General features: G+C 43.3%; 1 protein-coding gene across 2 annotated transcripts; it reads right to left on the minus strand.

The window, feature by feature from the left end:
• Window positions 1–2,126: 2,126 nt before the first annotated feature.
• rps19bp1 (ribosomal protein S19 binding protein 1) lies at window positions 2,127–7,956 on the minus strand. 2 transcript variants are annotated; one of them, XM_048617306.1, is made up of 5 exons: window positions 7,785–7,956; window positions 7,500–7,514; window positions 5,395–5,565; window positions 3,454–3,551; window positions 2,127–2,579 (listed from the first exon to the last, which is right to left on the minus strand). In XM_048617306.1, the coding sequence occupies exons 1-5, from the start codon at window positions 7,837–7,839 to the stop codon at window positions 2,448–2,450; spliced, it is 471 nt and encodes a 156-aa protein (XP_048473263.1). In that variant the 5' UTR covers window positions 7,840–7,956; the 3' UTR covers window positions 2,127–2,447. The 2 variants fall into 2 exon arrangements, with proteins under 2 accessions (XP_048473263.1, XP_020375101.1); XM_020519512.2 differs by lacking the exon at window positions 7,500–7,514 and having other exon boundaries at window positions 7,785–7,951.
• Window positions 7,957–11,477: the final 3,521 nt, after the last annotated feature.

Genomic DNA, 11,477 nt, shown 5'->3' on the forward strand with positions numbered 1-11,477 from the left:
TTTGTGGGGTTTCACTTTTGTGGTCATGTGGAACTCTTGCATGTACTGCAGTCACTAAAGGTTGTATGACTGTAGTCAAAGTCATAGAGCTATACAGCATGGAAACTGACCCTTCGGTCCAACTCATTCATGCTGGCCAGATATCCTAAATTAATCTAATCCCATTTGCCAGCATTTGGCCCATATCCCTCCAAACCCTTCCTATTCGTGTACCCATCCAGATGCCTTTTAAATGTAATTAGATCCTCACCATTCTCGACAGAAGGCATTGTCATGCATGCTCTGCCCTGCATCTCCCAACACAAACTGGGGCTTAAAAGTCTAGAGAGATGGGAGGGAAAACGAAATACATTTACAATGCAAGCCAAAGATATGTCAGCAGCTATGCTTTCATGTTAAATCCAAATTCAGTGGTGAGTGTGTATTAACTTTCATATCACGTTACCTCAATCTAGATTTAAAAAAAATCCAGCTTCACAAACAAAGACAGATTTGCATTTATATAGCACTGTTCACAACCACTAAAGGTTCTTACAGTCACTGTCATATTGCTGGAAACACGTCAGCCAATCTACACACAGCCAGCTCCCATGAACAGCAGGGTAATAACAATCAGATTGTCTATTTTGTTTTTGAGACATTAATTGCTTGATAAATATTGTCCAATTAACGAGGAATGACATCCCTTCTCTTCTTCAACATGGTGTTACGGCCTATTTTATATTCAATTGATTGTGCAGATGTACTTCACATTTGAAGGAAGGCACCTGTATGAGTGTAGCCTCCCCTCAGTACTGCACTGGAGTGTCAGCCTTGATCTTTGCTTTCAGGTCCTGTGGTCAGACTTGAACCCAGAATGCTGTGACTCAAGTGAGGCCAGAGATAAGGTTTATTACCAAGAATTAATTCTGATCTGTGTAACAACACAGTGTAGCTCACTGGTGACAGCAGCTGCTGGGGGCAATCTTTTTATTTATTCTTTCATGGGATATCGGTCTCACTGGCCAGGCCAGCATTTACTGCACATCCCCAGTTGCCTTTGAACTGAGTGGCTTGCTAAACTGTTTCAGAGGGCAGGTCTCTTTCCTCCATAATATTAGTGAACTAGACGGTCTTTTCATGATAACTGATTATAGTTCCATGGTCACTGCTACTAAAACTAGCTTTATATTCCAGATTTATTCATCCATTGCATTTAAACTCCACCAGCTGCCAAGTTGGGAATGAACCCATGACTCCAGCACATTAAGCAGGGATTATTGTGGTTGACTCTTAAACTGCCCTCAGTTCTAGGGCAATTAGGAATGGGCCAGCAATACCATATCCCATGAAAGAATGAAGAGGATAACAGGGTTGAAATTAACCATGGTTTCAATCTTATGTGAGGTATTGATCAAAGGTGCAATCTTCAGAATAAATGAGATGTGAGTTGTTTTCTGAACTTTATACTTCCTGTTTTGAAAACACTGGAAGTTTAACAAGGAGAGGGAAGATGCAGGGGCAGGGGTGTCATTAATTGTTCAGTCAAAGTCTTCATCCTATCTCAGTCACATTACCATTCTTCAGGAATTAGCCTTAACAATGAGTGTGAAGATCATGCAGAAGAGACAGGGATCACAATTCTGCCCAATTTCATCCATATTTGATGTCCACATGTAGGCGTTATCCCATGTGTTTATCTCATAGTGCTAAGGAGCAGGAACCTTAGCGCCAGGGGCAACGCAGTGAATGGTAGCCACCCCAGAGATCAGCAAAGACTAGGCTTGAAATTTAGCATCCTGGTCTACCTGCCTGGATAAACCAGCAAGATGGCTGTCCTCTTTAGGATGGTTTGTGGTGGACTGGAAGAGAAAGTGTGAAATTATCTCCGAGCGTTCCTGTTCCATGAATAAAAACCGTGACGTGACTGGGAGCTAAAGGTTACATAAATGGTGGTGCTTGTCAAACCAGGGTTTCCCAAATGGGATTTGCGACCCTAAGTGGGGTTGTGAGCTGTTTGGCAGCAAGAAGCTTCAACCGAGTTAGAACAACCGAGCTCCCTATCAAACAAGATCCTATACTCTCAGTGGGAGAAAGATTGGGAGACACAGTGTTAGACATAGCATTCTAGTGATAAGCGCAAGTAATCTGGTACAATGCAAGGTTTACTCTTTGCTTAACACAAATGTTTGCATGTTGATGTGAAACACAGAAAAGGAGAACGCAAGGTTTTAACAACTAAATAAATGACTAGCAGATGCTGGCAGGTCTCAATCTTGGGATGAACTGGATTTTCTCTCCTCGTTAGGTCTCTCTTGCTCTCACTCACGGATCAGATCAGTCCCCAGGACAGTCTTCATGATTAAGACTTGAGGTAGGCGTTGCTTACAAGGTTTGTGATGTCGTGGTCTGATCTCTCCCCCAACAACTGAAGCCTGCTTGTCCACTCTTTTCACCAAAAGTCAAGGTTAAGGTGCCCCAAAATACTCTCTCTCAAACTTTCTAAAGTCACTCTCTGTGAATATGCTCTTCTCTTCCTTCTTCACTTCCTTTTCCTCTGGGCGATCCTTCGCTTTCCTTCCTTGACTGTAATTCAAGACCTAAAATTAATTTTTAAAAAAATTAGAATTTTATGTTGAGAGTTAACTTCCACGTCAGTCTTCTCTGGCAGCCTGTGTGATAAACTGGAAGAGGCAATAGCTTTATATTTACATAACACCATTCACAGAATCGCAGAATAATACAGGGGAAGGAGGCCATTTGGGTCATCAATGTGATATCATTAGTCCCACATTTGGTTACATTCCCATAGGTCTTGGATAAGGTGTACAGCACGCGTGTTCACCCCAGTGTCCTGGTCAATAATTATCTCTCAATTAACATCACTAAGGCACACAATTTGGTTGTTGTTACACTGCTGTCTGTAGGATCTGGCTGTGTATCAATTGGCTGCCAAGTTCCCTTCATCACAACAGTGACAGACATTTCAAAAAGTACTTCACTGGCTGTAAAGCATTTTGGGTGGGCCTGTAGTGGTGAAAGGCACTATAGAAATGCAAGTCTTTCTCCTTTCATTTAGAAAGGGCTGATCATCTGTTTTAATGATTTTAGTTGAGAGGTAAGTATTGGCACAGGGTGCACTCCCATGCCTTTCTTCAAAATAGAGCCGCATGATTTTTTTTTACAGTCACCTGAGAAGGAAGACAGCACTTTGGTTTGAGGTCAAATCCGAAAGGTTTAACCTCTCTCAGTGCAGCAGTCTCTCAGCCTCTACAGTAAGATTCTGAGGTTAGACTGCGACCCACTGAACCGTGACTGACACATTCTTATGAGCCTAGTCTGTTGTCCAGGCTTGTCTAATACAGCTTCAGCATCTGGTTTCATCAACAAAGTTTCTTCTGGGTAGGACTTCAATCTACAATCATCTGACACATGTGGGAGACAGTGAGAAAGCGATCTATTAGAAACCCTCACCTTTTTAGTCACTTTGCTCTCAGTAAGGAACCTGGCACCGAGCATGTACTGGAGATTTTCCTCTGTGTGATCTGCAGCCTTTTTCTTCCAATACTCCTCTAAGAAAGCAAACAAGACTCACATTAGCTCAGATGTGTAACTACCATAAATACTAAGTCAAATGTAGGATGTACAGAACAGATATGTCAGTCACTGATAAATCAGTAGGGAATTTAACAACAAATTAGTTAGAATGTAGAACTCATCGCCAAATGGAGCATTGTGGTTTATGGTGTAGGGAAATGTAAAGGAAAACTAGGCAAAATAGCAACAGGTGGTCTTGTGGTGCAGTGGACAGAGCTCCTACCTCTGGGTCAGATTTTGGGTTCGTGAACCCGTTAAGGATTTGATGGTCATGTGAAGGTGAGTTTGTAATGTGGCTGAACAAGTTAATTAGCAATCTGTAAATCCTTCCGAAAGGCATATGGCAGGCAGTGAGAGTGGGTGAGTGCCTTGCCACATCATAATCTTGGTGTGGACAGGCACCACTCATCCTAGCCTTTGGAGACAGGCTCATGACTTGTTCAATAGCTTTTGGTATGATCGATCCGTGTGACCCATATATTTCATGTTCCAGACGTTTTTCAGTGTTCCACTGCTGAGGTGGTTTAATCCTCTGAATACAACATCACTGTTAGCGTGTTGGTGTAAACTTGATGCCCGAATTACGACCAAGTCATTAATCTGTTTATTTTAATTAGTCCATTTGACTGTTACTGACCAGTACATGAGATCCAGAAATTTTATCAGAACAAAAGGACATTAGGGTCATAGAGTGATCCCTCTCAATTATCCTCTGCTTTCACTGTCTAAACAACCTACCCTTCCATTTCTCCACACTGTTAGGTTCCTCAAATGCCCTGGACAGTCCATTTCACCTCTTTGATATATCACAATCCCGAAACCATTACAGGAGTCAAAGAATCAGAATACCTCCCTAAAATTATCTAAAAAAGAGACATATACCATGATCTAATTGATTGGCAGAACAGGACTGATGGCTGAATGGCCCCAACCTGTTTGTATATAGTGGATACAAGTACACAGGACACTTGGAGTTATAGAGTCATACAGCACGGAAACAGACCCTTCAGTCCAAATCATCCATGCTGACCAAGATTCCCAAACTAAACCTGCGTTTGGCTCACATCCCTCTAAACCTTTCCTATTCATGCACCTGTCCAAATGTTTTTAAATGTTGTAACTGTACCTGTATCTACCACTTCCTCAGGCAGTTCGTTTCACAATATGAATGTGTGAAAAAGTTGCCCCTCAGATTCCTTTTAAATCTTTCTCCTCACCTTAAACAATGCCCTCTAGTTTTGAACTCCCCTACCTTAAGAAAAAGACCTTTGCTATTCATCTTATCTACGTCCCTCATGATTTTATAATCCTCTATAAGGTCATCCCTCAACCTCCTACACTCCAGTGAAAATAGTCCCAGCCTCTCCATATAACTCAAACCCTCCCATCCCAGTAACATCTTTATAAATCTTTTCTGCAATTTAATAATATCCTTCTTACAGTAAGGCAACCAGAACTGTTCACAGTACTCCAAAAGTGATCTCACCAATTCATGGGAACACACCCAGAATACTGCATACACATTTGACCTATTCTCTAATTGTAGTGGGGTTTGAGACATTGAATACATTTGAGACAGTGATTGATTCTTGATTGATAAAGGAGTCAAGGGTTAGAGGGCTTGACAATTAAATGGAGCTAAGTGCAAGATCAGCTCAGCCATAGTCTTATTGAATGGAGAAGGGTAAGCTAGAGGGGGCAAACAGCCAACTCCTGCTCCTTACATTCAAACTCTGAGCAGATGGGGCTAATTAACTGAAAGAGCACACACAAACCTACAGAGAAAGATACTAAAACCAACACAAGCATGTGGCTTACCTAATGCTGATTTAACAACCTTGCCCTTGACAGTCGCTTTGCTCTTGTTCTTCCCTTGTCCCTGCAGGCTCTTTAATTGCTTTTTTGTTCCCTTCTTGTTTGTATTAACTAGGTGCAAACGGTCAGCGCTAGATGTGTGCCTGGGAATAGCCTTCCTGCTCCTCCCTTTATCTGAAACAGCAGGGCAAAGTTTGGTTTCATTTCCCCAGCATCAGGACAAGAACTTCCCAATCAAATTCAAGCCACTCAAACTGGATAAAGAGCATCTAGAAGTAAAGTGGCACTGGGATCAACTGAATTTCCTTTTCTGTGAGCTAAGGTTGCTCCCGATTTTCATAGGCAGAGAAAAATCATAACTGGGAAGGATAGTTAAAATAATGGTCTCTAAACTCCATTTCATAGCCTGGAGGTACTGCTCTGCCCCAGATCAATGGCTCTTGAACTGAGGTCTATAGATCCTGTGGCTTTGTAGAGACATTCCGGGAAGTCCAGGAAACAGGAGTGGAGTATGACCATCAAATGTCCAGCGCAGTGGGCTGGTGGTCCACCAGATTTTTAAAAAGTACTTTCTAGGGATGTGGGGTCACTTGCTGGCCAGGCCAGCATTTGTCTGTTTGTAAAAGACCTTCAGAACGTGATGGTGTGCCACCTTCATGAAATACAGCAAGCTTTGGGGTTTAGGCACATACACACAATACTGTTAGGAGGGGAGTTCCAGGAATTTGACTCAGGAACAATGATATAGTTCCAAGTCAGGAATGAGAGGCTTGTGCATGTGCTACCCTTGTCCTTCTTTGTCATAGAGATCAAAGGTCTGGAAGGTGCTGGCTGGTGAATGCACCGTGCCAGCATGATGGCCCAAACAGCCTGCTTCTGTACCACGTCAATTCTGTGATTCTGAGTTGATGCAGCGCATCTTATAGATTATACAAATTACTGCTAGTGTGTGTTGGGACTGGAGAGAGTGAAGATCAAGGATTGGAGATGGAGTGCCAATCAAGCAGGCTGCTTTGTCCTGGCTGATGTCAAGGTTCTTGAGTGTTGTTGGAGCTGTACTCCACCCAGGTAAGTGGAGAGTATTCTATTACACTCCTGACCTGATGGTCAATAGAAGGAGAGTTACTTGTGTGGAATTCCCAATCTCTGACCTGCTCTCGTAACCACACTGTTTGTTTGGCTGGGGGGGGAGCAGTTCAGATGGAGAAGCAGTAAGAGCAGCACAAGGAAAACTTAGATGGGGCAGGGGGTGGGTTCTGTGATTAGTAGACCAATTGAAAGGAATTCTTTCCACCAAAAAGGTTTGAGAACCAGTGTCCTAGATACCATTCATTCTTGGATTTGCAGAGTCAAATGCATAGCCACAATCTGTCAAATGTCAACCATATGGCAGTCTCCGTGAGAGGGAGCACAGCTATAACAAGGTCAGTGCTCCATGGTGGCCATTGTCACCTCAGGGCTCACAACCCTAAGATTTCAGCTTGTGACCCATTTGGAGTGCTGGGCCCCACCTAGGGGAGAAACACAATCAGGAAGGCTAATGGACTGTTGGCCCTTATTTTGTGAGAGTCAGAGTACAAGAGTAGGGAAGGTCCTACTGCTGCTGTACAAACTGATGATGGAAATACATCTGGAGCACTGAGAAGTTTTGGTCCCTTTATCTAAGGAAGGAGCTGTGGGGCTGGAGTCCTTGTGTATATTTAAGTCAGAAGTCACACGACACCAGGCTACAGTCCAACAGGTTTATTTAATATCACAAGCTTTCAGAGCGCTGCTCCTTCGTCAGGAATCACTCCATCTGACAAAGGAGCAGTGCTCCAAAGGCTTGTCATTTTAAATAAATCTGTTGGACTATAACCTGGTGTCGTATGACTTCTGACTTTGTCCACCTCAGTCAGACACCGACATCTCCACGTTGTGCATATTGAAGACTGGGACAGATAGATTCTTAATCAGTAGGGGAATCGAGGGTTATGGGGAAAAGGCAGGAATGTGGATGCAAGGAATTTGAGATCAGACATGATCCTGTTGAATGGAGAAGCAGTTTCGAAGGACTAAACGGCTTACTCCTGTTCCTATTTCTGGTGGAAATTGCTGGAGAAACTTACCAAGTCTGGCAGCACCTGTGGACAGAAAAAATAGATTTAACATTTCAGACTCCACTGACTCCTCTTCACAACTTTTCCCACTTTGGGAAGCCCAAGTTCCAATGTCAGAGGCTGCTCATCTCTGATCTGGCGACAGAGGGCGCTGCAGAAACAGGACAAAGCGCCCCCTTGTGTTGGGAGGTCGGAACCGTTGCCTCCGAGTTCACGGCCCACCCGAAGCCAGGCGCGAACGAACAGACTGGCGGCTTAAAATTAACCCGGCGACTCTTCGCCCGGTAGACAAACCTCTCAAATCCTGGCTCATTAACTCGAGCCCCTTCCTCACCAGCGCTGCCGACATCGCCTCGTTGCTTGGAGCCGTTACAGTCGCCGGCCGCCTTCCTCCAGCCGCTCTGAAAGCCCAGGACGGAACAGCGAGGCCAAGAGACGACCAAACCGCGGCAAACCCACCCCACAGCGCCCCCTGAAGCACCGGAAGACTAACTGTCTAGTTGCAGGCTCAACAGTGTCGTCTCCCCTAGCGACATTGCATTAGAACGGCCTGGTTTATTTTTAAAAAAAGGCACAAAAAATACTTCAGAGGCTGGAAACCTCAACTAAAAGGACAGTACTGGAGAAACCCAGTAGGTCTGGTAATATCTGTGGAGAAAAAATATGTCTCGAGTTGGATATGATTTCAGAACTGACTTTTTATTCGATTTGTGGCAACGTATGAATTTAGGAATATTTTGATTTCATGTTATTTGGTACTGGGCTAACGGTGATCGAGGTAGTTCGCTGCCACCATTCCTCCTTTGTTTATACTATTTCCAGGTTCTGTCTAATTATTAGTGGTAGAGAAGAGATCATTGGTTCTAAAGAGAAGAAACATTCGTCTTTGGTTGTCAAGGTGGCTTATTATGTGATAACAATTAGTACATTATGTCAAGATGCCGGTGTCGGACCGGGGTCCATAAGGCATAGAAGCAGAAATTAGGTCATTCAGCCCATCAAGTCTGCTCCACCCTTCAATCATGGCTGATAAGTTTCTCAACTTCATTCTCCCGCTTTCTGCCTGTAACCTTTGATCCCCTTGACAATCAAGAACCTATCTATCTCCGTTTTAAATATACTAAAAAGACCTGGCCTCCCCAGCCTTCTGTGGCAGTGAATTCCATAAACACACCACTCTATGGCTGAAGATGTTTCTCCTTATCTCCGATCTAAAAGGTCTTCCTTTTACTCTAAGGCTAAGCCCCCAGGTCCTAGTCTCCTACCAATGGAAACATCTTCCCAACATCCACTTTGTGCAGGCCATTCAGTATTCTGTAAGTTTCAATTAGATCCCTCTCATCCTTCTCAACTCCATCGAGTATACATCCATGGTTCTCAAAACATTCCTCATATGCTAAGCCTTTCATTACTAGGACCATTCTCATGAACCTCCTCTGAACCTGCTCCAGGGCCAGTACATCCTTCCTGAGATATAGGGCCCAAAACTGCACACAATACCCCAAATGTGGCCTGACCAAAGCCTTATAGAGCCTCAGAAGTACATCCCTGCTTTTATGTTCAAGTCCTCTCAAAAGAAATGCCAAACTAGCATTTGCCTTCCTAGCTGACTCAACCTGCAAGTTTACCTTGAGAGAATCCTGGATTAGAACTCCCAAGTCTCTTTGCACTTCAGACTTCTGAATTTTGTCCCCCTTTAGAAAATAGTCCATGCTTCTATTCTTGTTATCAAAGTGCATGACCTCACTTTCCCACATTATACTCCATCTGCCACTTCTTTGCCCACTCTTCTAACCTGTCCAAATCCATTTGCAGCCTCCTCGCCTGCTCAATACTACATGTCCCCCTATCTATCTTTGTATTGTCTGCAAACTTAGCCAGAATGCCCTCAGTTCCTTCATCTAGATCATTAATGTATTAAGTGAAAAGTCGTGGTCCCAACACTGACCCTTGTGGAACACCACAAGTCACCAGCTGCCATCCTGAGAAAGACCCTTTTATCCCCACTCTCTGCTTTCTGCCAGACAACCAATCTTCTATTCATGCTAGTCCCTGCCTCTAACACCATGAGCCCTTATCTTACTCAGCAGCCTCCTGTGCGGCACCTTGTCAAAGGCCTTCTTGAAGTCCAGGTAGATAACATCCATTAGTTCTCCTTTCTCTAACCTGCTCGTTACCTCCTGAAAGAATTCTAACAGATTTGTCAGGCATGACCTCCCCTTGATGAAGCCATACTGACTTTACCCATTTTACCATGCACTTCCAAGTATTCAGAAATCTTATCCTTCACAACAGACTCCAAAATCTTACTCACAACCAAGGCTAATCGGTCTGTAATTGCCTGTCTTTTGCCTTACTCCCTTTTTAAACAGGGGTGTCACGTTAGTGATTTTCCAGTCCTCTGGGACCCTCCCTGACTCTAGCGATTTCTGAAAGATCACCACACTAATGCCTCCACTATCTCTTTAGCTATCTCCTTAAGAACTCTGGGGTGTAGTCCATCTGGGTCAACAAAGTCAGAAGTCGCACAACACCAGGTTATAATCCAAAAGGTTTATTTAAAAGCACAAGCTTTCCGAGTGCTGCCCCATCATCAGGTGAAGTCTGCAATTAATACATTTTGCATTCCTCATCAGGACTTGCAAGAACATACATTTAATCCCTTCAAGTACTCAGCAATAACTCAAATCACCTTTTCGCAAAAACTGTGACAGCATCAGATTGGGTGGAGCTAATGTTACTTCAACATTTGACCGCAAGACATGGAGTAGATGTAGACCATTATCACTTAGCTAGCTTCTTTTCTTCCCCCGTTTACCAACAATAACTTTGTCTGCCTATCGTTCATTTTTCTCTTTGGACTTCTTCCCTATCTGTCCACTCTCTCCTTCACCCTCCAATTCCCATGTCATCAGCAGAAATACCACCTTTTCCTAGCTGCTTTCAGGTATGAAGGGTCACTGAACTAAAAACGTTAACTTTGCCTACTGTCTACAGATGCTGCCTGACCAATAAGTTTCTCCAACAATTTGTTTTTGTTTGTTTCAGAAAATGCCTTGGTTTTGTCTTTTTGCTATATTTATGTCATGTAATCCTGACTGTTGATGCATTGTTAGATTTTTTTTTCCCACTCCCTGTGCCTTCCTGCAATTCTCTGACCCTCATTTGCCATATTCTGAATTTGATCACCTGTCTCGACTCTACATTGTTTTGCTACACCCACCAAACTTGACCCCTCAATGCCTTGTTTAGTTTAAAGCCCTTTTCATTGTCCCTAGCTATGCAACTCACTGGAACACCAGTCCCAGCATAGTGTACACCTGAACTATTCCAATAGGACAAACTGTACTTTCTCCCATGTTGGTGCTAGTGCCCCATGAACTGGCACCCACTTCTCCCAGTCTTTGAACCATGCATTAATTTCTCTTACCTTATTCACTCTATGCCAATTTGCATATGCCTTGAATAATAATCCAGAAATTTGGACCTATTAGGTTCTGTTTATTAATTTAACACCATGACTACTGAATTCCTCCCTTTTCAATGCAGGTTTCTCGTCAGCCTAGGGCAGACACCCTCAAGCCTGGCACTGGGCAGATAATACAGTTGTCAGGATACACATTCTTTGCTGCAGAGAACAGTGTCAATTCTCCTTGCTGTACTGTTAGGTACTACTACATTCCGTCTTGCTCCACTCTCCCTTTTTCATCAAATATTTTGGTTCTGCATACCTTGGTTACAGAAGGAGCACATTTGAGGCTTTGGGTTCGGAGAGATAAAATTCACAACCTACAACCTTTTCATTATTACTTGCCTTGACAGCAAGGATAACAGTTGGACCAAATGAACTGTAAGTAAAATCTAACCCATTTCTAAAAATGGTGTTTAATGCAATGTTCTGATTCCCCCGCAACAGAAAATACACAGCAAAGACTGCTATTATACCTTTGATCTTTGATGCAAAAGGAATCAAATAAAAATACTTAC

Source organism: Rhincodon typus, chromosome 37 (genome assembly GCF_021869965.1).
Source record: "Rhincodon typus isolate 14 chromosome 37, sRhiTyp1.1, whole genome shotgun sequence".
NCBI classification, from domain to species: domain Eukaryota; kingdom Metazoa; phylum Chordata; class Chondrichthyes; order Orectolobiformes; family Rhincodontidae; genus Rhincodon; species Rhincodon typus.